This window comes from Dinoponera quadriceps, unplaced genomic scaffold, assembly GCF_001313825.1.
Source record: "Dinoponera quadriceps isolate SergipeBrazil2010 unplaced genomic scaffold, ASM131382v1 scaffold1750, whole genome shotgun sequence".
NCBI lineage: Eukaryota > Metazoa > Arthropoda > Insecta > Hymenoptera > Formicidae > Dinoponera > Dinoponera quadriceps.
The window spans coordinates 852,770-876,487 of NW_014556445.1; the positions used below are offsets into that span (position 1 = coordinate 852,770).

At 42.7% G+C, this 23,718-nt stretch overlaps 4 protein-coding genes across 9 annotated transcripts; 2 read left to right on the forward strand and 2 right to left on the reverse strand.

The window, feature by feature from the left end:
* Positions 1-9,647: 9,647 nt before the first annotated feature.
* Positions 9,648-15,123, forward strand: LOC106747490 (putative zinc metalloproteinase YIL108W). Its single transcript, XM_014625057.1, has 5 exons — positions 9,648-9,774; positions 11,817-12,194; positions 13,287-13,721; positions 14,100-14,701; positions 14,886-15,123. Exons 1-5 carry the CDS (start codon positions 9,772-9,774, stop codon positions 15,097-15,099), a joined length of 1,632 nt encoding a protein of 543 aa, XP_014480543.1. The 5' UTR covers positions 9,648-9,771; the 3' UTR covers positions 15,100-15,123.
* A 1,268-nt stretch (positions 15,124-16,391) lies between these two features.
* Positions 16,392-17,945, reverse strand: LOC106747491 (transmembrane protein 17B-like). 2 transcript variants are annotated; one of them, XM_014625058.1, is made up of 5 exons: positions 17,599-17,945; positions 17,118-17,221; positions 16,919-17,032; positions 16,567-16,848; positions 16,392-16,480 (listed from the first exon to the last, which is right to left on the reverse strand). In XM_014625058.1, the coding sequence occupies exons 1-4, from the start codon at positions 17,690-17,692 to the stop codon at positions 16,600-16,602; spliced, it is 561 nt and encodes a 186-aa protein (XP_014480544.1). In that variant the 5' UTR covers positions 17,693-17,945; the 3' UTR covers positions 16,392-16,480; positions 16,567-16,599. The 2 variants fall into 2 exon arrangements, with proteins under 2 accessions (XP_014480544.1, XP_014480545.1); XM_014625059.1 differs by having other exon boundaries at positions 16,395-16,480; positions 16,562-16,848.
* A 392-nt stretch (positions 17,946-18,337) lies between these two features.
* LOC106747432 (translation machinery-associated protein 7 homolog) lies at positions 18,338-19,196 on the reverse strand. Its single transcript, XM_014624930.1, has 2 exons — positions 19,036-19,196; positions 18,338-18,698 (listed from the first exon to the last, which is right to left on the reverse strand). The coding sequence occupies exon 2, from the start codon at positions 18,695-18,697 to the stop codon at positions 18,503-18,505; it is 195 nt and encodes a 64-aa protein (XP_014480416.1). The 5' UTR covers position 18,698; positions 19,036-19,196; the 3' UTR covers positions 18,338-18,502.
* Positions 19,197-20,326: 1,130 nt separating this feature from the next.
* Positions 20,327-23,454, forward strand: LOC106747496. Of its 5 annotated transcripts, none has more exons than XM_014625064.1 (3): positions 20,327-20,354; positions 20,454-21,559; positions 21,756-23,454. In XM_014625064.1, exon 2 carries the CDS (start codon positions 20,652-20,654, stop codon positions 21,435-21,437), a length of 786 nt encoding a protein of 261 aa, XP_014480550.1. In that variant the 5' UTR covers positions 20,327-20,354; positions 20,454-20,651; the 3' UTR covers positions 21,438-21,559; positions 21,756-23,454. The 5 variants fall into 5 exon arrangements, with proteins under 5 accessions (XP_014480550.1, XP_014480553.1, XP_014480554.1 ...); XM_014625067.1 differs by having other exon boundaries at positions 20,348-21,559; positions 21,756-22,946; positions 23,099-23,454; XM_014625068.1 differs by having other exon boundaries at positions 20,348-21,559; positions 21,756-22,895; positions 23,099-23,454.
* The last annotated feature ends 264 nt before the right edge of the window (positions 23,455-23,718 follow it).

The window sequence follows — 23,718 nt, forward strand, 5'->3', positions numbered from 1 at the left end:
ATCGAAAAGTTTCCACCTTGATACGCATCGGCGAACGAGCGCGAGCGTCGCTGAACATCGACGTGCGCGGCGTCATCCTATTTCCAGTATTGCATATTTATCGTCAGCGATACGTGGCAATGATCCACATAATCCTTCCATTGAGCCGTCACTCCTCTCCTCATTAACCGCGACGTTGAAAATTAAAGTCGCGACTCCGGCCGCAAAGGACGAGGTCGTCACCTGTGATATTCGATAGATGGTAGCGGCCGAATGGCGTCCTGCCAAAGGACTCCACGTTCTAATGCGCGTTGAGAAACTGTTTTGACGCCGATTCATCGCCGAAACGATCTATCTCTTGATCCGCGCGCTGTGAACGTGAATACCAGATGACAGAAGAACACGATTAATATTTACGATCGCGATCCTTCATTCAGAGAAGAAAATCAAACGAACGTTTAATTCTCCGTACTATTCCGCGAGAGGATTGATTTTTCTCTTGTATTACTGCGAAAACTATTAATAAATATATATAGTAATAAATATTGTTATTACTATATAATAATAGTGTTATTTATATTTGGTTATTACGGCCAATGTTATAATAATTATTACTCGAAGCTTGTCTCATGTGGAATATTCAGGTCTGCGTTTGGAAATGGATCTTAGGTTTTTTTCAGTTGAATCTTACGGGACACGTGACACGTGACATTTCACGATTCAACCGGAAAACTTCAGACCCAACTCCAAATTCAAATCTCGGTACCTCCCTTGAGACAAGTTTCACGTGGCGACGCTATTAATATGTGTCACGAATTGAGTCGTAATTTCCTGGGTAGAGGGAAAGAGGAGAGGGACAATATCTCTCTCGATAATCTCCAAAGCCGACGTGTCAATCGCGGATCCGCGAAGCGTCGGGCGGAATTTCACCGTCATCGGAATTCGCCACAGGAATCGACGTGAGATCGAACGAAGTACAGAACGCATGGATATTATCGAAATCCTGCGCGCCCATGCTCGTCGCGCGCGTACGCCGGTCCATTTCTAGCCCGCGTATCGAAAATCGCGATCTCGCGAGCGCGCGCGCGGAGGCCTATAAATAAATCGCGAGATGGCGAGAACGTAATCGACGCAGCTCGTTGTTTTTCTGTTTTCACGATCAAGTTTGCCGGACTGAGAGGGGCTGGCTAGCCGAGCCGCTGACACTGGCATTGGCCTACTCTCTCCAGCGTCGTTCACTCTCCTGCTTCGCGCTCGTGTTCTCACTCTCTTTCGTTTCGTGCTCGGGACAAAATACGCCGCGTTGCGCCTCCGTTTTCCACTATCGCGCGCTTTTCTCCCAATAGATATCTCGCTCTTTCCGGACGTCGCTTTTCCTGCCGTTCCGACGATTCGTGCGACGTCAGTCCCGCTTATCTGAGACAGCGTCTCTCAAAAGTAAGACCTACTATCAGGCACATGAGGCAATTATCGAAGGTTTTTCGTTATTTCTCCTTCCGTCCGTCCGCAAACAGAACGCAAACGCCAAGTTTTGGACGCCGGGTTTGTTTATTCGAAGTCGGGAAAATTGAACGTGTTTTGCGAAATTTGGAATTATCTCCGAACAGCGAGATAAGGAAAAGGAACGGTCTCGGGAAATCTGAAGTATCAAGAGATAGTCGAGCGATGTGTCGCTCGATGGTGTGTTTGATTCTCTTATACCCGGTTGCACCGAACTCCGATTAAGCTAAACGACGAATTAACTCTTACTGGGTCACCAATTAAAATTTCGGTTGCGGTAGAAATGCTGAGAAAGAGAAGGAGTCGGAAGTTTCGGTTCCAATCCTGTTAATGAATCGTCGCTTAGTTCGATCGAAGTTTCGTGGAACCGGGCCACTGGATTCGGATCGCGAACTGCGTTGACCAGCCGATGAATCTTTAGCTACTTCAGTCAGATTGGCTAGCCAACGATTTGCAGCTTGCAAAATCCGATCTGTATCCGCAGTGCGTAGTGTGACACGGGCTTTAAGGATACCACGTTCCGCTTACATCTTGCGCAGGCTCGAATTCACGGTTCGGTGACCTCCAACGGTCGAGGGATACGGCGAAGTTTCTCGTGCTGGAGAATTTTCCTGGAGGACGGCACTCTTCGGAAGAGAGCAGTGATAGTAAATAGATCGACACATAATCAGCGGGAAGAGAGAGAGAGAGAGAGAGAAAGAGAGAGACCTGATGCTGGCGCGACGGTCGTCGTCGTCGGGCTCGACCTGGTTTCCAGCGAGAAAAGTCGTTCGCTTCTTGCACCGCGCTCGAGATCGAAGAAGAGACCACGCAGCGTCACGGGTAGCGGCACGGTGGTCTCTTCCCGAGGTTCCGAACAGTGGAAAGGATCTCTCGGCCTCCCTCTTCTTCGCCAGCCCTCTGTCGCCTCTCGCGCCCGCCGGCTCTCTCCCTCGTTCTGTTATGAAAGTGCTGCAAGTGGAGCGCGCCGCCTGCGACAACAAAGCTATACTTTTATTTATAACTGGCCGACTTACTTACGATTCGTCGCGAGCCTCGGTCTGCCGATAGACCGGGAGAGGACGTTAGATATAGATCGGAGACAACGCGGCCGGGCCACCCATGGCGCGCGTCCTACGCCGAGGCGTCCGTCGACGAGAGAGTGGGAAAATGGAAGCGCGTCGAGAGAGTGCGAAAGGTGCGCGCAAGAAAAATCTCGACGGGCAATTCCCTCGCGGCGAGAGAGCTGAGCCGGCCGGTCGGTCGGTCTGTCGGTCGATCGGTTGCCTGCCGGCCGGTCGGACGCGCTTCCACCGCCGGAAGAATTCGTTTTCCTTTTGCGGGCGCGTCGATCCGCGAGATCGGCGGCCGAGGAACAGAGAGAGAAAGAGACCGGGCGAGAGTATCAGCCCAGATGTTCAATGGACTTTCCAATAAAAGTTCGATAATTCGTTGCGAAATGATGAATTCTGATCCCGATTGCCGGGCGGAGGCCTAGGAGTAGGCTGCTGAGTTTCTCTGCCTCACGTTGCTGCAGCGCGTAACGAATGCCACGTACCGTGATAAATCGGCTGATCGCGCGTCGATTAAGTTTATCGCGAGCGCTTTACCGCTTAATAATGCGCCGGCGAGCGAGATAGCCGATAAAATAGAAAGTATGCCGCCGTTTGTGACAATCTAAGATCAGCGACAGATTCAATTAATGCCGGCGATATACTAATAGCGCGCACGGACTGTTTATCGACGGACGACGTCATAAATGCCATCATATTACTGAGCGTCCGTGATGAAAATATCCGAAAATGATCGATGTAATTGCGATCCAGATAACATTGAGACGTCCCGGGACGTCGTAAAGACGTTTCGAGGACGCCTTTTAGACAAACATGTTTGATTCCGCTTCCGTATAGAACTTCGTTCGCATTTTCAAACGTAATTCGACGATCAGCGCAAGCTTCGGAGTTGCTTCCAGCTCGAGCTCCGTCCGAGGCTCGATTAAAGGAGAAACGATTTTCAACGGGAAATCCGTGATATCATCGTGATATCGTGGATGACTCGCGAAGAGAGGCGCCGTCTCGAGAGTCCTCCCCGGCGGTGAAAAGCGGCGGAATCGAAAGGAAGATCGGGAGGAGCTAACTAGCGCGACGCGTTAGCCGGCGCACTTATTAGGAAATTGCACTTTCTTTCACGGTTGGAGCACCGTCCGTTGAGCCGAGGACGGCCGAAGGTGAGAAGAACGAGGAAACCGACCTCCGGTGCAACGACCCGCCGCGAAGTGTGTCGGTTGTGGGCGCACGCAATCGTCGCAACGATTTTGAAAAATGGCCGTCCCACTTCTGCAAGGGAGTACTTTCACGGTCGCTAACCCCGCGACTGAGAGGATCGTGCTGCTCTCGACACGACAAGCGCGCTACCCGCGCTTTTACGCTGCAAAACTGCCCGGGTTCGCGGACTCTCTAACGGCACGGAGAGAAGACCACTCTTACCGCTTACCGTAAACCGCGAGTGATCCCGCCGGACGATATCGGCCGACGTGGAAAAAGAGTTACCATCCCGTGGGGTCCGCGCGTCCTCACGATTGCAGGTCGTCGGCGCTATAGGTCAGATAAGTCGGTCGAATCGAATTAGACTCGCATGTCGCGGAATTTAACGGGAAACAATTATGTAATAAAAACAGCGAGAGAGAGGGAGAGAGGAGGATTTCTTTTTTCTACACGGGGAAAAAAAGAGATCGGTTGGATTAGCGTGACGATGAACGGACCAGACGCGTCTCGCTTGAAGGAAACAGCATATCTCGTCCTAAGAATTGAGTTCGTAAGAAATTCTGTTTCTTTGCGGGAAACACGTTTGACTCGTTCATTGTCACGCTAACACAATCTTTGTTCTCTGTGTACTAATACTATTTGCATTTAGTCTGTTTCTTCTTTTTGTTTTTTTAACTAAACTGGCTACGTTAGTTAGAGAAATTTACGCACACTGAAGCATGAGAATCTTGTACGTAAGAGACACGCTTTATACGCTTCGATGTGTATGTACATTTCTTAAACCGGTGCAGTCAGTTCAGCTGAAAAGAATAGGCCATATGTGTCTTTGTATAAAAATAAAAATTCTTCGAAACAAAATACAGCAAGTTGTTCCCGTAGAAATTACAAAACGAAGTGTAGAAAACGGTTTTAGAACGTAAAATATTTGTAAGATTTAATGTCGACGAAGCGAAGATATGATTCACTTGTGTGTATTCCGGAACGATATCCATACGAGTACATCGTGAATCTTCGACGGGGATCTTCTTATTCATGTTGTGAATAAGAAGATACATACTCCTACTCCTCCTCCTCCTCTCTCTTTCTCTCTCTCTATCTATCTCGATTTATCTGAACGAGCGCGCACACCGATTTTTCGTCCTGGGTCGTTGCTAGGATTTCCCTCGGTTTCTCAACTTTTATCCTCGCGCAAGATCGCCGTCCACGGGGCCCACTTTTCACCGTGAATTCTCACGATATCGTGCTCGGAAAGTAGCGAAAACGTGCTCGAGGATTTCTTTCCCTTCTCCTCCGTCGCGTCTTACGAGCGATGCTCGAAAGGATCGCCGGCCGGCTCGCTTTGCACAGTCCGCCATGCACGGAGAATAAAACTGTCATCTCGAAAGTTGGCCTACTATCTCCTCGATCGCGATAATAGCCCCCGCAGCTACGAGAGGTGTCTTCCTCCTCTTTCCGTGGCTGCGTCGGTCTCTAATGCATGACGGGAAAACAAAGTTGTCGTGAATCTTTGTATTTATCGTGAGATTGTGTCTCCTTCTTTCCCGAGATAAACGCGGAAAGGAGAATGTAAAGCGAATATACTATTGAGTGTAGAACTTGAAAAATTAGGATTGATATGAAGGACTGGCTAAAAGCGATAAGGAGCTAAGAAACTTTTCACGAATGTTCGTTACCTTCTCACGGAGGAATTTTAAGAAATCCGTCCGGGAGTTCATTATTTCCCACTCGAATTTCACAGCGGGGAACAAACTGTTTTCGCTCGCTTCGGTTATAATCGTAATTTATTCAAACGTAAAAACCTACGATATGCACGATTGTAATCTTACGAGATTTCTTTTGTCGCAGCCTTCCTTCTCGTTTATCCCTGCCTCGTTATCATGAGTAACAGTAGTTTTCATTAAAAGCTGGAAAACGACGCGCAGTTTCTCTTTCGCAGACTCGAGCAAGGAGCAATTTATATCCAAGGCAGCTTCCGCTTTTTCGGCACATTCCGCAGCCTAGCATTTATGCGACACTCGATCGGCCAATGGCGAGCCGAGAAACGCGCCGCAGGTCTCTCAATATTTCAGGATTAAAAGGCACACTGCATATGAAAAACAAATGAATCGACCCCATCGAGATGGCAATGACAGTTGCTCTCGTGATGTGAAATGATATCTTTCTCTTATATAAAATAATTTTGATCGTGTAAAAATAACTTTTGAGACAAAATTGAGGTAAATAACGACTGCTCCGCCCGGTGTTCGCGCCCATCTGCTCTATCCTACCTCTATGAGACGCAGAAGGGAAGATGGGCGGCGAAGGCGCAAGATCAATAATGCGTATTTTACGCACTGCGTTTGCCAAGTTAAAGGCGCGCTCTTTACGCGCTCCTTTGTCTCTCGGCATTTCTTTAAACCAATTTCCAGTTATAGCTCGCACATCCTGAGTCGAAATTTTAGTCCTACATTAAGTCGGTTTAATTCTACATTAAGTCTTCAAAAATCTTCTATTCCTTTGATGCTACAAATGAGAAGTTACTTCTGCTTCCTCCACTCGAAGATTTAATGCAGAATTCGGAATTTCCCCTCGGGAGGCCTAAATTCCTTTTGTAGCATTAAAGAAGCACTGTTAGATCCTTTGATGCTACAAATAGAAAGCTATTTCCGTTTTCTCCTCTTGAAGATACAATGTAGACTTAATGTAGAACCGAAATTTCGACTCCGGGATCCGTTATCGATATCGCTTGATATGGAAGTATGCGTCGCGTTTTGAGACGGAGAAGATCGTTCCTTCTTGTTTACCCGCGTCTGGAGTTCCGAGCAAACGAGAATTCATTGCGCAACGTTGCGGCAACGGATCGGGAGGTGCATAATGCGAAGTTACTTGGTGCGGATTTATCATCAATGGAAATCGTCGGATTTATTTCGAGCCGACCTCGAAGTCGCCCTGTGCGTTGTCTGTCTCGCTCTTCTCGCGCGAACGAGCGGATGCAAATGCGTGCAGGTCGTGCCACGCTGCACCTGCCGCATATTCCGAACGAGCACGATCGTATGCCTCCTCGCACGACCTTGACACGCTTGACTCGGAGACATCTTCAATCCTCAAACGGCTGGATACATTCGCGCTACACACCGCAGCTTGACACCGAAAGATCGCTCTTTAACGCCCGCACAATCAAGCCTGAATTTCTGTAATTACCGGTAGAGCGCGCGGCATAATGTGACGTTGAAGTAATTGTGTTAACTTCGAGGAACTCCCGCCCACGTAGGAATTCTTTTTCAATAGAGAACGCGCTTGCATGCCTTTGTCGCGGATTTGCAAGTTAAAATAAGGCAAAAAATGCACAACCAGTCGTTCTAGTGTCTATCCGTATGAGTAATCGCTTGGGGGAAAAATACACCGAGACGGTCGCGCGACATGCGCGCTACGCTCGCTTTTTACGCTGCGCGTCTCGTTGTAAAAATTAAAACGATAAAATTTAATTTGACTCGGCCTCTGTCCACGACCTTGCTTTGAGGGGACGTAAGCGTTAAACCTCAGGTGTCAAGTGACGTCATATCCGACTTTAACCGAGTCGAAATTTCAGTCCTACTTTAAGTCTAATTTAATTTTGTATTAAGTGTTCAAAGATCTTCTATTGTGTTCAAAGATCTTCTTTTAGCGCTACAAATGGGGAAGTTACTGTCGTTTTCTCCACTTGAAGACTTAATGTATAATTTAAAATTTCGATTCGGGTAAGCTTGCTCTAATCCATGAGCCATGAGATGTAAAAAAATCAATTTCTATTTAAGAAATAAACAGTGAGGAAATCGCAATCAACAATTCCTCGATTATAAGGAGAATAGTCGACTGTGATCGGTTTTCTTACTGCTTAAGCAAATATTATGGACTACTTGATTTAATATATTAAGGCTTATAGCTCAATTCAAATAATAAAAATAAGATTAATGATTTAATTGTTAATGACAGGCGCAAATATGTATATACAAATATAACCGGAAATACACCGGCGTCGGACGAAATCTCGATACGTTTAGAGGGAAAGCAAAATCCTGTATGCAACAGGATCCTGTAGAAGGCTCGTGTTATGTTACCGCGTCTTGTGAGAGTTTATCGAATCGTAAGAATGTCGGAATGAATAGAGACTGTTATGCCGAGCGATTTCTCGCGATTTTCCTCGCGTCTCCCGACGATTACGTCTCCGGATAATGCTCTTTCGGCGTAACGTACATACGGCCGGGCGAATTGTCGGCTGCATTATGCGAATAACTTGCATTCTTGCTTGGAGATTCCGAAAGTACTTTGGAGCGTTCGAGCAGCTCCGAGACGCCGTGTGATTTCAGTGTCGCATTCGACGAAGATCGCGGGCGCGAACCGCCTCGTATACCTTCAACGCCGTCTATTAGGTGGTACAAAGTGCTGACAGCAGGCGGAAATTCTTCTATGAAGTTCCTCGACGACTGAATCGAATTCCTGTCGAAAGTCTGAAAAAAGTTTCATCCTCCCGAGCGAGGCTTGCGGGTTGGCAAACACGCTACTCGCGCTTAGATACGTCTATCGATCCTCTCGGTCGCGCCGGAAGGAGAAGATCGCCGCGATGATAACTCGCGAACGAGCCAATTTTCACGCTCTCTCGGCGAGGATCCTCCGCACGCTGTGCGATACCCGCATTCATTATCCTCGAAGGTCCATTACTTCTTGGATTAATCCATTTCACAGCAACGCGAGATAACAACCGTGTGAAATTACTTCGCTGGGCTTCGGAGACGTGAAAATTCGTCGGGAAATATTGACGCAATCCCTGCCGCAAAGGAGTCGTGCGCGTGTACGGTCAGCGACGAAAAGCCGGCGATAATTTTTATTAATAAGTTTTGAAACGCATTACGTGTCCAATAGGAAAATTGGTTTTTCTAATCATTCTCGGGGGATACATTTTTCCTGTTAGATACGAGCAAAAAGTGTACCGGGTTTCAGAAAGGTTTGAACTCTTTTTTCGATGCGACTTGGAACGCGAATGGTGGCCCGAACGAGGGAACTAGTTTTCGAAAAATAAGTTCAAATCGTTTTGCACGAACTGCGGACGACAAGGCGTTTTGGCAAATGACATTTTGCAAAATGGCGTAAACGTCACAAGAGAAGTCGGCCTCTGGGTTTCGTCGAAAACGGCAATTCCATCCACAGGGAAACTGATGGACAACACGTAAACGCTGAAAATGCAAAAGTTGCAACGTTCGAGCCAATTGCCAATTACGCTTAGACAGAAACAGGCGATCAGTTTTCAGGCTTAAACAATTCCGCGCACGATGGGAAGGAATTACATCTCGTTCCATGCGTCGTCGTCGTCGTAAACGCGTTAGCTTGCAATATCCCCCGCTGGTATGCGCTGGGAAGCACGCGTCTGCGATTTACGACGGACGTCACAAACTACAATCGAAGACAATTCAAGTCCACGGACATTTCCGCGACTACGAGGAGGAACAATGCTTTCGCGCGTCCTGCCGCGCAATTTATGAAAGTGATAACCAACAACATGACTCGCCGTTATGTTCGGGAGATAAAGTGTCTACGCGACGGGGGGGAATGAGGCGGAAAATTTCACGATAAGAGAGAGAGAGAGAAAGAAAGAGAGAATCAACGAATTCCGAGGCAAGGGTGAGAATGACACATAGTTTCGTCGTTTGTTCATCCGAGTGAGAGCGAGGGGAAGAGCCGCGACGTATTTCGCAGCCTAGTTCGCAGTTTGCATTTTGCGGAGTCGCACACGCGGCACGTATCCGCGCGATACGACAGAGTGGTGCAGTGTGTACGGTCTCGGGGGGTGGAGACGGTCCGCGAGGGTGCCCGAGGGACATCCGGCGACGAAGAGCGACGACGAGACGCGCGGAGTGTGAGAAGGACGCGGCGAGTGCGGGTGCGCGTCTGCATGCGCCGCAGCAGAAACTCCGTAGTACCGCAACCCGCCACTCACCGCTGCCTCGGCGCCACAGTCTCTCTCTCCGCATGTCCGGAGCCGGCTGAAACCGTTCGTACCTCCTCGACGTTCGTCCACCTACTCGCCTCCTGCAAAATGGTAAGTCGACGAACGTGCATGAAAATATCCCGGCTGCGGCACGACGCGTCGTTACGCTCTCGGTAACATCGTGGTGGACACACGGCCGTTCATTCAAGGTCCGTCCGTCCGTCTCGCGCGAAATTCCCGGGCTGTGAGGGAAAAGGAAATCTACGCGGGCGAGGAACGAGCTCCGGCGAATTCGCGCACGTCGTGCGAACGCCGCGAATGTCGTGCGCGGAAAGAGGTCGCGTGGCTAACGCAGACAACGTCCCGCATCCGCACTGTGCGTCGTCTGCTGCTGTCATCTGCTTTACTCGCGACTGGTTAGTAGTCGCGTGTAACGGAAGTCGCGCTTCGCAAGAAGACGCAAGAAATCAGGACGTTGTCGGCCGGATCGCGGAGGGACAATCGGCACGATGTGAAAACGCGATTTCCGCTCGGACCGAGTCAATGCGACGCACTTTAATGACCGGAAGAACGGGGATCGCCGTGGTGCAACGAAGTACGCGCTGTCACGGTTACCAAATCCACCGCGTGATCGCAGCACGTGACGGGGAAGCCCCGTGTGACCGACGCTTCTTCGGAGCGCGTTCATTCCCATTCATTTTCCAAATTTACTCTTTCGTTCGTTTCTTCATTTCGCGCCTGTGCATGCATACGTGCGTGCGTACGTTGGATCAGTTCGATTTGACGCATCTCGAACCTTTTCGCAAGAATCGATTGTAAAACATCTCGGAAGAAGACACCGTAAAAACCATTACACGTACTCACATCGCGATTTTTACATTCAAACCGACACCCTCCGTTGTTTTCATCAACGCACATTACAATATTTTCCTCGCCCTCCTTTCTACGGTCATTTAATCTCTCAATTTGGAACGGTGTCAAGGTTGCATGTTAGATATTTGTAATTTTTCAAGAGTATACGTACATTAGACGTGATATAAAGGTCGATATTTATTTACTAAGTTTTCCTACAATTTTCAACCTTATTCAGCTCACGTGTAAGGTTGAAAATCGCTGGAGAAATTCTATAGTAAAAGTAAGTGTCAAGGTATATTGTATGAGGTATATATCACACTCGTGTACATACGTAATGCATTCGGTCTGCGAAACAGATCATTAACATGCACCCGCTTATGCGGACGTATTGATCACTCACAGTGAAACGTACGTATCTCCGGGTTCCTACAAATACTTATGCACAGTTTAAATTAAAATCGAACGAAACGAAGCATATGTATGCATATCTCGCGTATTCGTAATTGAGTGTTTGAATAATAACCGCTCCAGAATTGGAGTATCGATCTGTTTTTCTTTAAAAGCTTGACGTAACGTTTACGTCGGAAGAGTTTTTGATATGTGACGTAAAACCAGCGCAAAACCGACGCGAAACTAAGCGAATCCGTACACACTGACGATTTTCTAGTTTATGAAAGATTTATTTTTTCACTTGCTTGGCTAATTTTCTTAATTTTGTTTTTCACGGGTAATCCTCCGACGTACAAAGGAAGAATATAAAATAACGGTTGCATAATATTAGCTCAATTGAAGGGAATAGCATAAATTGAGGTATCGTGTAAATTGACATTCTCACGCGTGAACATTATCAGTAGAATTCAACCCGCCGATACGTTGCACAGTCTTGTCGATATCCAAGTACAGTTCAATAATGGAAATCCACCTCCTACACAGGAGTTTACTAACAATAAGCCGTTGTGCCTACGGTGCGAAAGCTACAATCGATAATGCCTTGATGCCTTTAAAGTGTATCATGTTGCGCCACTCGCACCGAGGAAACCTAATCGGATCAAGTTAGGACTGGGATTTCCATCTCCGCCGATACAAACACACTAATATATTCCGTAAAATTACATGTAATTACAAAAAATTCCTTTAAGTTTACTCTGAGGCATTTCCGCGACATTTTTTCTTATCCTTTTATCGTTGTTACTGCTGTGTTCCGCTATGTCGTTCTGCTGCGTCGCCATTGATATTCGCGAATATTCGATCTCCCGTGCCAAAACAGTACAAAAAGAAATCCCTGCACGTGTATCCAGGTACTTGCAGACGCGACGTTGGCGGACAACCATCACCGTCACCGTACCTTTGCGACAAACGGTAATTCGGAAGGTATTACGATATGTAACTTGGCGGACGGCGAGACCTTGACATACAGCTTGGCCCTGATAAGAGGTCGAGCACCCGCGCTATGCAGCTACATCACCGTACGGGGTTACAAAAACGTGACCTCGGAGTGGCCGATCATCGCGGGACAGTTCCGCGTCCTGGTGGACTTGGCGCGTGGTCCGAACAAATTGGAGCTCGAGGCGGGCGGGCACAAGAGAAGAATTATCCTGATATACGAACCGAGAACCACGAGGCTACGGGTGACACCGGTCTACGTCATCTGCGCCGGTCATGATGGTTATTTTCAGGTGAGGACAAAATGATAACTGTAATGATCGTCTACTTTCTTTCAGATAGTCGTGTATCGCAGACTGTTGTATTTTCAGTCGTATTAAATCAAGGTCATTTATAAATTTCGTATTTACCATGCAAAATTACTATATATTGCTACATAGTTTTCACTATTTAAATAATAAATGTTAATACGAAACGAAGTTAAGATAGACGTATGTACATAATATTATAAATACGAAAATATTATTTTTTTATTCTTCTCGTTAATGCTATTTTTTATGATACTATTATTATTAGCTAATGCTATTATTATTACGTTATACATTAGTTAATGCAATGCAGATGCACAGATAGTAGAAAGAGGTACATAAATGTTTAACTATGTGCATATATATATATATATATATATATATGTATTTCGAATGTTACTATAAGTTATGAACTTTACACTATTATATTTTCAAAACAAAATGATCAGTAATTTGAACATTTTCATATAATATCTAAATTAGACGTTAATATTACAATAGTTTTTCATTGAAATCCTAAGTACGGTTTAGAATAAATAAAACACAGGACATTATAACCATTATAAGTAATACATATAAAAAGTATTATCTTTAATTGCGAATATTTCAGCTTCCGAATAGCCAATCAACTTCTAATTGCGCCAACAATTAGGACGTATTTTTAGATCTATATATAGCACAAGTTTTTCAACAAATTCTCAAAAAATCTGATTTTGAAGTTCAATTTCTACTAGGGTAGGTACGCGGCGGTCGTTTCAATAACCGTGCTTTGAGCAACATCATCGGAATCCTTGCGATGCATTTCGATTCTCCCGTCAAGCACTTCGATCTGCGCACAAAGTGCGATCGCGATAACGTAACAATTCGGTTACTCGGAACGTGGCGTGCGCCTCAATTATCGATCGTCATTCTGCTTCACGAACAGCCGTATTGCCGTGCCAACTCTGGCTGTGTATTCGGCCGCGACAGTTCGATTAAAGTCCCTTTATTACTCAATTCGGGGAAACGATCGCGATCTCGTTTATTCACGGCGGGACAGAGTGCATCGTGGAGATTACATTTGATCTGTGTTCTCAGGGACCACGGGGCGAGGATCGATCGCCTGAGAGCGCGGCAACGAGAATAGGGCTCGGTGCCAGACTGCTTCAAACTTTGACGGCCGAGAAGCTCCGTGAGGCCGGTTACGGCAGGAAAACCTTCCAATTGGAGAGAGATCTGGACGGGCCGGAATGCCTGGTGATGCATAGCATGCTTCACGTGGACCGTGCTCGGGCGATGAAGCAAAGGGAGCTCTGGGAGCTGGTCGCGCGCGAACTGATGACCGGCCCGTTAGCGTCGAGGAATCGCAAGTATTTGGCGTTTCTCTCGTGCACGAGGTACCGTGGCGCGCCCAGTCCTCGTACGCACGAAGACACCTTGGCGAGGACGCAAGGTCACGCTGCTCTCGGCGGAGGTGGTCTAGCGCTCTTTGGTTCAGCGTGTCTCCACACCTGGCCTACGTGTATGGCTCAGGTTGGTTGACGACACTGATCGCGAGTCGAGACGGAATTCCTGTTCGCCGAAAGATGAGCTTGGTTGGATCTACCTGACGATGTACGACCGAGCGCGTTTTGGTTGAAGGGAACAAGGTTTCTCGTTCCCACGAACCAAACGTGGTTCTTATAATCAGAATATCTGTTTCCTTTTACCAAAACACGGTGTTGGGTGTTTTGTAAATTGCCATGTGAATCCGACGAAACTCACTTTTTCGAGACCGTGCCAAGTTGGCCGAGACGCGACTTTTGGACCTGCTACACCCGGTCTCTCTCACTCATTTGCTTCTTATTATTACGTACAAATGTCATCGAGCGGATAACACTTTTAACAGCTGGGGTCACTACTGTAATTCAGGTATTACCGAGATTCTTGGACGTCACTATCGTGGACACCGAGCAGCTCATGGACGACAGCAACTACCGTGGCACTCACGGCGGCTGTTTAGCGACGACGTTAGGCTCCGTTCTGCACGAACTTGGTCACACCTTCGATCTCGGCCATACTCGGGAAGGGATAATGGGACGAGGATTCGACTACGTCGACAGGGTGTTCGTAGGCGCTGCTGGGATCGACTTCAATCGTAATCCTATCAGAAGGGACCCTCAACATACGACTGTCGCTCTTAGTAGACCTCTCAGTGTCACGGTGACTGTACAAGAATCCGTACTGTCGAGTCCGCGAAGAGGCAGACTGCTCTCGGAGACATCCAGACCAACACCGTCGCCTACTTCGAGACAGCTGCCTGGCAGACTTTCGGCGCCGGCTAGTCCGGAACTCAACAGATCGCTCACTAAGAGTCTGATCGCCTCGGAGCTCCCTTCGCAGTCCGATCGGACGTTCTGGGGGCCATCGTGCGCGGCGTTACTCGCGTATCACTGCTGGTTCAACAATGAGATGGACAGTCTTTCCAACAGGACATCTTTCCATCATCACGAGATAGAATATGACGGGAAAAGGTAAATTCCACCATTCGAGAGAATACAATCCCTTTAAAGAGGCAATTAAGAGACTGAGATGCTGGGATAACCTTCAGTTATGACCGATTAATCGTTTCTACTCGATATACATATCTTAATGTTGAAGTCAGGTTTAAGTTTTAAGTGCGACAATTGTGCAATAATTATGGATTCTCTTGATAAGGAATGTGGTGAGATCACGGTACGGGATACGTGTCATAGAGCTTAGGGAAGCCTCAGGAGGGATGGTTGTGGGCTCTCGTCAATTTCCTGGCTCGCGACCACCTTTGGAGGCTCTAGTACCATCACCTCCACCGCACTGCCTCACCACCCTCACCCTCGTGGCCGAAGACTCCACCGGGAACGTGCTCAAACATCCTCTTCCCACTGCCTTTTAAAGGTCAGCAGAAATAGTGATGGGTAAATTTACCTTCCAACCCGGCGAAGGTCGTTACACCTAATAAGCAATATCGGCTTAACACACATACACTCTGCAAATGATCTCTCTCTCTTTCTCTTTCTGTCCAAAGATATTATTATTTCCGTTTTTTTCACAGTGTATATTTCACAGTGCAGACATTGTAATAAAATGCGCTTAAAGGACAGCGAATTTTCTATTAAATTTTTTGCGTACTAGTTCTATATATATTTGTTGAGAAGCTACGTAGATAAATCTGAGATATTTTTTTAGTCATACGTATGTTATGACACAGCGAGTGTAAAAATACACGGGCGAACGAGATTATCCCCCTATAGATCTGAATTACGCACTGTCATCTGTATTTCACCGTCATTGCCATTTTATATTATTTAGTGGTTGATAATTTTCATTGCTCTCTACGGACACAGTAAAAAAAGTCCTAATTTCTCTTTAAGTCTCGATACCTCGTTGCGTTGGTGCAATATTTATTTAAGATTGTTAATCAAAGTATCATACTGCCACTATGTACTCCCTGCTTTCGAACATGTAGTACAACTTCGGCTAAAATAATGGCACTAAACGACTTATATGTAGAATTTACTAAGTTCCTTCCCCGCACTGTGCAATGTAATTTAATTCTATGATTTACATATTGTTGTATTCCACTAAGAATTTCCTCATGCGAGTATTTTCGGATATATGCGATTTGTACACAGTCGAGAATCAAACAAGAGCTTGCCCTCGTTGCTATATACGTAGACTTTGTGGTGTGCGCGCGCGTATAGGTATAGACATGATTTTTATATAATAACGCGTACGATTACATAGATCGAATGACGGATATTTAATAAGTATACCGAGTACACATTTTGCTCATGTACAATACTTTATATGTTAAATATGCAGGGAACTACTTTATAATAATTTATTTTGTAAGCATGGTCACTAGAGTGTTTCATGATGTAGCCTCAATTTCTATTAGTGCAAACAATTAATTAATAATATCCGTAACGTGCACAAATGCGTCAACGCAAATATAATGAATATACCAGCAAGATATGAGATATATATTGGAAGCGCTTGTATAACTACGTTGCGGAATTTTCATAGAACCTAGTATTATATTACACACATATATATATACATACACTTATATATATAAGTAGGATTTAAAGAGGCGATTTACGTAAGTTCTAACAAAACAGTCGTTAGGACAAAAGGCACTTGTATATTATTAAACATACACACACATATACACATATATGTACAGTATAATATCTTAAATTATTTTAATAAGTTAAGTTTAGCAAAACAAAAAACATTACGGAGACAATATATCGTACCACCGAGTTTGCAAGCTGGCGAGAAGAGAATATATATGTATTACTAATTAAAAATATATAAAATTACATAAAAATATAATCATACATTTTAATTACCTTACCATTCTTCCTTCGATGATAAATTTACAGTTGAATCATTGTTGCGATGTTTCGTCATCAATCCCGTATAACTGTGCGATATAAAATCTTTTAGCGTGATGATCTGCGGATTTCTTTAAAGCCACTGTGGCTGTTATAATTTCTGTGACAAGTAGAAACGTCATGACACTATTGGCGATTGTTTCACTAAAATGAGGTCTGGTTTTGCGATCAAGAAGGAGGAACATCTCCAAAGGAAAATGTATAAGAGTAGATATAAGCCAAAAGCTCGCCAGTTCTGGAATCTGAAACGTATCTTTAATCTTAACATATTCCTACACAATTCATCTGTTCTGCTTTACCGAAATAAACTACCTTTTCTGTTAAATTCCCAAGGTATCCCAAATACAATCGTATACCTTCCAGTATGGATATAATGATAAATACTGCCACAGTTATAAATTTGTATACATCAGTCAAATAGTAATACTGTAAAACAAAATAACATCTCCCTAGCACTGCTGTTAAATATAATAACTACTAAAATACATCTTCCATACTTTGCTATATTTACTTTTGTGTCTAAATTAACAAGTATTACAAGAAGCCACAGAGGATATACCCATACGTTAAAATACAATGCCATTTGTAACGGTAAGCTGGACTGTATTTGATTTCCTGCAAAACGCAAGAATTGTAACTCATAAAGACCCTAAGTTCATTTTCCTCAGAGACATTAGTTGTGTGCGTATAAAATAGAGATCCCAATAAGTTAACAATTAATTCGGCTATTAGTGATTTTAGAAAACATTGAGATAAATCCGTAATGTTTATCTTCACGTTCTTAACTAAAGCATTTCAGGCAATATATTTGAACTGTCGATATTTATGTATTTAGTAGAATAACTACCATATCGTTTTATATCATTGATAAATGCATTAAGAATCGTTTTATATCATTGGTAAATATATTAAGAAATAAGGATCGTAAATCATCATGAATTCATCATGAAATTGTTTTCATCGTTTTTATTCAATATATGCGTCATACATACCTATGTCATAAAATTCTTTTCTTCTATCATAATATGCCAAACCGGGAAATATATGATCCGATGCGGTAATAACTGATGTTTTCCACATCCACATTGTTTATGAGATAAGACTTTTATATTTCAAAATTAATCGCAAAATTCAATTATACACAATTTGAAATCTACACTACTGTTCGATCGTATAAATATAGTAGTCAAGATATACTAATTACTTCTAGTGTGTATGTGTGTGTGACTTATTATTTGCAGATAAAAAATCCTTTAACATGTCGTTAATTTGTACTATTTGAAAAAATTCTCTAATTTGTCATCGAATCACACCAGAGAGAATTTTAGATCCATCAAACTACTATACTAAAATTCTAACCAATATTTTGGCGCCATCTAAGAATTTATTCCGTCAACACATAAGAATATATTGACTAAACCTTTCAAGAAGAGTTGCAGAAACTAATGGTAAAGAAGCTGAATATAGTCACTTTAGCCCATGTCAGATTATCAAAAATTAAAGATTTAATATAATTTGATACATAGTGTATCAAATTTAACAAATTTTATATGTGCTGTATTAAAGTGGACTCATAACTTTTAATTAATTCAGTCTTTTATAACTTTTCATAAAACCTTTATTTTTTTCTTTCTCTCATAATTTAATGTTTCATACGAAGTATACAAAGTTTATTGATCAACAATGCATATACTCAACTTACATTACTAACATAAAAATTTACAGAATGCATACAATGAAATATGGCTTTTATTTACAAGTTTAAAGAATTCATTGAAATGAAGAAGCATATAAAAAGGTTTTTCTCATATAATAGTAAATCACTTTTACAAATTATTGTTACAATCAAAGTATAATATAAAAGATAAATTGCAAATTTCATCCATTATAACATGATCATTTTTTCCCAGATTTTTTTATACCACCAGTGACTAGAGGACCTTTTTGACTGGCTTTCTTTGCTGCTTCCGCTAGTGCCTTTTGTTGTTCTTTCTGTTTCTGCTTGAATGCAATGTCTTCATCATCTAAAACTTTGCTTTCCTTCTTCGGGGCCTTCAAAGGCTTCTTCTTACCTCCTTCTCGGGTCGACATTCTAAAGTACATAAAATTTACATATTACAATTGACTGCTTATTTTAGAAATGTATGCTGTTTTATTGCAATGACATATTGCACGTGTTAAAACATAACCTTTAATAAAACTGTCGATAAATAAACGGATATAATAACATAATCATACTACAAATATATCAGGTTAATATTATTTATACAGTTAATACAGATACAGAATTAACAATCGACAAGTTACTTTCCAATATATACGATGCACTTGAAAAGTACGCACGCGACAGACGGCTTAACCCGTATTCACTGCAAATACAATACTTATAACTACAGAATTCCGTTAATATGTAAATCTCTTTGACTTACTTATAACTATATTAAATTCTCAGAAGTATTCGCGAGCGATTTGTAAGTGAAAAAGTAGCACTCCGAAGCTTGATCACTATTAAAAACAACTGTTTATATGTCCCGAGAATTTCTAGAGCTGATCGTGCAGATTGTGCTGCCACAAATCGATAGTGTAAGAGAAACTTAAGAATAGCTATGCCATAAGACTCTTCGCTAACACTTCTTTAGTTGCGTCCTCTGAAGAAGTAGATGGAAAATACGTCAGTCACAACACCGACGAGGTAACTGGCGTCTCACGACGTAAGAAACATAGGGAACGATATTATCAACCGTTCCTCAAATCGAAAATCTCTATCGTCGGAAAGGTAGAACGAAGAAGTCGGGAAGAAGACAACGAGGAAGAATGAAATAAAGAAGAATAAAACAAATTGGAGGATGATTATGAAAAGAAAAAGAAGGATGATACAGACGCAGGAAAAAAGATAGGAGCCCGCGAGTTTTGACTATTTCCAGCCGCTTTCCGCGTGTTTGCGCACGCAAAATGATGCTTCATTGCCTCTTCAATTGAAGCATTGGAAGCTACCTCCGGTTTCACCACTTAAAATGTCTCTTGGTACCAATTAATAGATTAATCTATTATCAAGATCTACTGACAAATCCTGTTATATTTCTGTTAGCAAGCTGTCGAAAAAATTTATAGCAGATATTACGCAAAATTTGCTTTTATTGCTTTGGTTGCTCGGCCGATCTTATATTGGGTAACATTCATTCAATATACCTCTAATGAATGATAATATAAACAATATTGGACCAATATATCGCCAATGAAATGTGATACTAGGGTGTTGCAATGCTGTACCGAAATACGGCATCATAGTGCTGCTGGCAGTACCAAAGTAATTTCGGAATAGCTTTGACAGTACACTGTTCTGACATCAAGCAGTCGCACTGCCAGTAAAAAAGGAACAAACCATTGGTTAGTCTTCCGACACTATATTATGGTTAGAGTAGCTTTTCAAATAAAGGCCGAATTGCGACTTCATTATTTTCGTCACGATTTTCATCACGTGCATTCTCGGAGTGTCTACACAACCAAGTCTTAGATTAAAGGCTATATTAATACGTTCAGTACTGCATAGACTATCGGTGGCTCACGTTGGACTTTCCGTTCAAACGCATATTTTACGTTACCTCTTCCATTCGTAATAATGATATTTGTAGTATCATAAATATTATAAGATATATCCTATAAAGATATATAATAAAAATGATAAGGATATATGATAAGTATAATAAATGCGATAATCGTGGAATATCGGTGGTCTACGCGGTACAAGGTATGAACGTAATTTCGTGTGTATGTATTGATTGTAGCGGTTGAGTTCATTCAGCAGAAGTAGAAATGTGCGCATGTCAAACGCCGGAAATTTTAACAGAATAGGTCAGTTCGGCAGTAGAGCTGAATGAAGAACGTCTTCGCACTCCTGCGGGCCTGCTACAAAATTACTTTAATTTCCTCGAGACAAGAAATTTTCGCAATATCACGATTACTGAACGTTTCACTGGATCTACCGTGAGAAGAAATCAAGTCGATTCTGCATATTTTCCGACGTATCCACGGTGGAAAATCAGTGATGTATCGATCGGGTCTGTTCATATGGTGTGCCCTTCTACTTACCGCCGCTTGCGCAATGGAAAATCCGGGGTGGTCCTTGCGCGAGTGGAAGGATACCGCGCAACACGATTCACGTGTCAACTTCGTTAGTACGTTAAACCACGACAAAAATGCCAAGAGGAGTGATGAGATCTCGCACGAATATCGTAGCGACTACATTAAAGACATCCAAGAGGAAGGAAATTTGAATATGTTGGCCGAGATCCGTGCCAATTTCATGAAGATCGACGACAGGGACAACCATATCATCCTAGATGGGCTCTATCCAGAGTACTACAAAAACTTCTTGAATAAAAGGAATAATACTGTAAACATCTGTTGCAGCATTGGTTATCGCATGACATTGGACTACACATGCGTGCCTGACAATAATCGTGATTATATTTTCCCGATAGTATATGGGACGAATAACACAGTGAATGAGCTTTTCCAGTTGACCGTGTGGGATCCGTGTAAAATCTTTACGAAAAACATACGCTTACTGTATGATCGTGACATTGATGAATACTATATGTACGAAGTTCTGACCAACGGCTCAGTATTATTATTATATCATAATATTCTCGTTAGTCCGTCGTTTTACTGTTTCACCGTCATAAGTAAAAACAAGTACGAACTGGTCGTGTGCGCCTTTACGAATTACGAAAATCAGATTAAGTCATCGAACGAAAATACGAAGTATAATAGAGGCATACTCATCTGTTTGACGGTGTCTTTGCTGTCCTTGCTTTTGACGTTCGTTTGAGCTACAGAACTTGCAGGACTATATGTTTCGCGGATACATCGGCTCCTTGTTCGTCCAATACATATTATTCGCGATCAGTCTGGTTCTCAAAGGAATTCCGAAGAAGAGCTGCCTCGTCTTCGGTACAGTTTGCACAAATCATGTTAAAAAATTAAATTAAATTTGTTTGTATGTGTGTATGTGTGTGTACGTGTTAGTTAAAGGTGTATGTGTGTGTTAGTTAAAGTTTGTTATTTTATTTATCTACTTACTTATTGATCTTAATTACTCCGTTTAACCTCAAGCTTTTTCATATTTATATTTTTAAATATTTTATAGGTACAATATGCCTCAGCTCTTAACCGATCATGATTGATCGGTTGGATTGGATTGGCGTAGTATAATGTACCAAAGTGGGAGAACATTATTAGGCATAACGTAACATAGCTAAAGAGGCCAATCTAATGCGGAAATGTTGGGCCGTTGATAAAACTTAAATTCAAAGGTTAATTATAAGACCACGATAACATCAAATACGTCATGTGTTTTCCAACGCGTCTATTACATGAATAACATAAAAACAAAAGCGATCCCCCTTTTCGCCATCACGTAAGGTACATAGTTTAAGTGGTCAACCGGATTCAAGCTCTTCAATAAAATTTAGATCTAAAGATTATTTGTGAAAACTTGATAATGTCAAGTATTTTCCAAACCATATGTTTCACAAACTGCATTAGGAAATTTCCCAATCTCTCACATCTCTCTTCTATAAAAATTGTCATCTGCCATCCCCAAAATTCTTTCTATAAAAACCCTATTCTCTTGCCGCCGACGCACTCTATTTTCTGACTAACTCTCTGTGGGAGCCGGAATCAGTCTCGTAGTAAACAGTCTCTCTAAATACCCCACAGTATTTTTTTAGTAGATTTGCTAAATGAAAAAATCTTTCGGCTCGACATTTCGGCATAGCTACGATTCTATCGTCGCGAGTGCATCTACCATCCAGCCAATTTATCCACAAATTGAGTCACGAGACGACAGCTCAAGTTAGCTCTGGCTCCTAAAGATACCAGAAATCCGGTACACCATAATCAACAAACCCATATTCTGCGTACTATTCACCACAGTCGATCCACCTAAATTGTAAGTCTCTATTTCGTATTTAAACATGGCTTTTAACCCTTTGCACTCAAAGGGTTAAAAATATATAAAATTGCATTCTACCTAAACAGCAACGACTTCGCCAAAAATAAGTGGGTTCAAAACGAACAAAGATCTAGCCAGATGTGCATGCGTACACTTACGGAACAAACTGAACACACGACAGCGACCTGCATAAGACTTTTTATACTGATCGTGAAAATACAGGTTACAGATGTTTTTAACTAGATTTTATATTGCCGTGTAAACGTAATCCAGTTGTCGGTAGATGATTACGAAATAGCACCCCTGAAAGCAGCCATCCCGGCGTTTTGTGAAGTACGGTTTTTCCATGTGTCTTTTGAGAAAGTATATGTAAACTATATTTAGGTTAGACAAAGAGCGACGTTACCCACGTGCGAACATTGTTCCTTCGGTCTGTTCTTTTTAGCTGTACTGCTTAACTTATTGTATCAGTTAAGCAATATAGCTAAAAAGAACAAACCACTTGTCTTAGCTAACATTTGCATATACTTTCTCAGAGAGCGCGTCGTAAACTGTCCCCAAAGTTAAACCGAATCAATTTGCATTATGAGTGTGATAGGTAAGTACTAATTGTGAAATAGCCCAGTAAACAAAATATTAGTAGCACGTGTGCAAATTAGATCAGAACCATAAAACTATAGTTTTCTATGTCCACATTAAGTTCGTGTTCTATCGATAGAGCCTGCTGACAGGCAGTGCGAGCAGATTGATAACAGAAAACACACAGAATTTATCGAACGCAGATTCTGTCCGATTTCTGCTGCAAATTTGCGTGCAAACTTGTGCTATTTTGTGTGGTTTTTGCCACCAATCTGCGTACATTGTTTGTTAATCAGATACTGTCACATTTTTGGTAGTAATTTGGTAACATAGTCAAATTAAACAGATTCTCTGTGTTGGATTTGTTGACTTTTACATATATACATATATATATATATATTCAGATAGTCAAATCTGTACAGATTCTCAACAGAGTCTGCTACAAATATTTCACATGAGAAAGTCTAACACAGAGAATCAGAAGCAAGAAAACGCAAGCCTATATATATAGTCAAATTAAACAGATTCTCTGTGTTAGATTTGTGTATATATATATATATATATATATATATATATA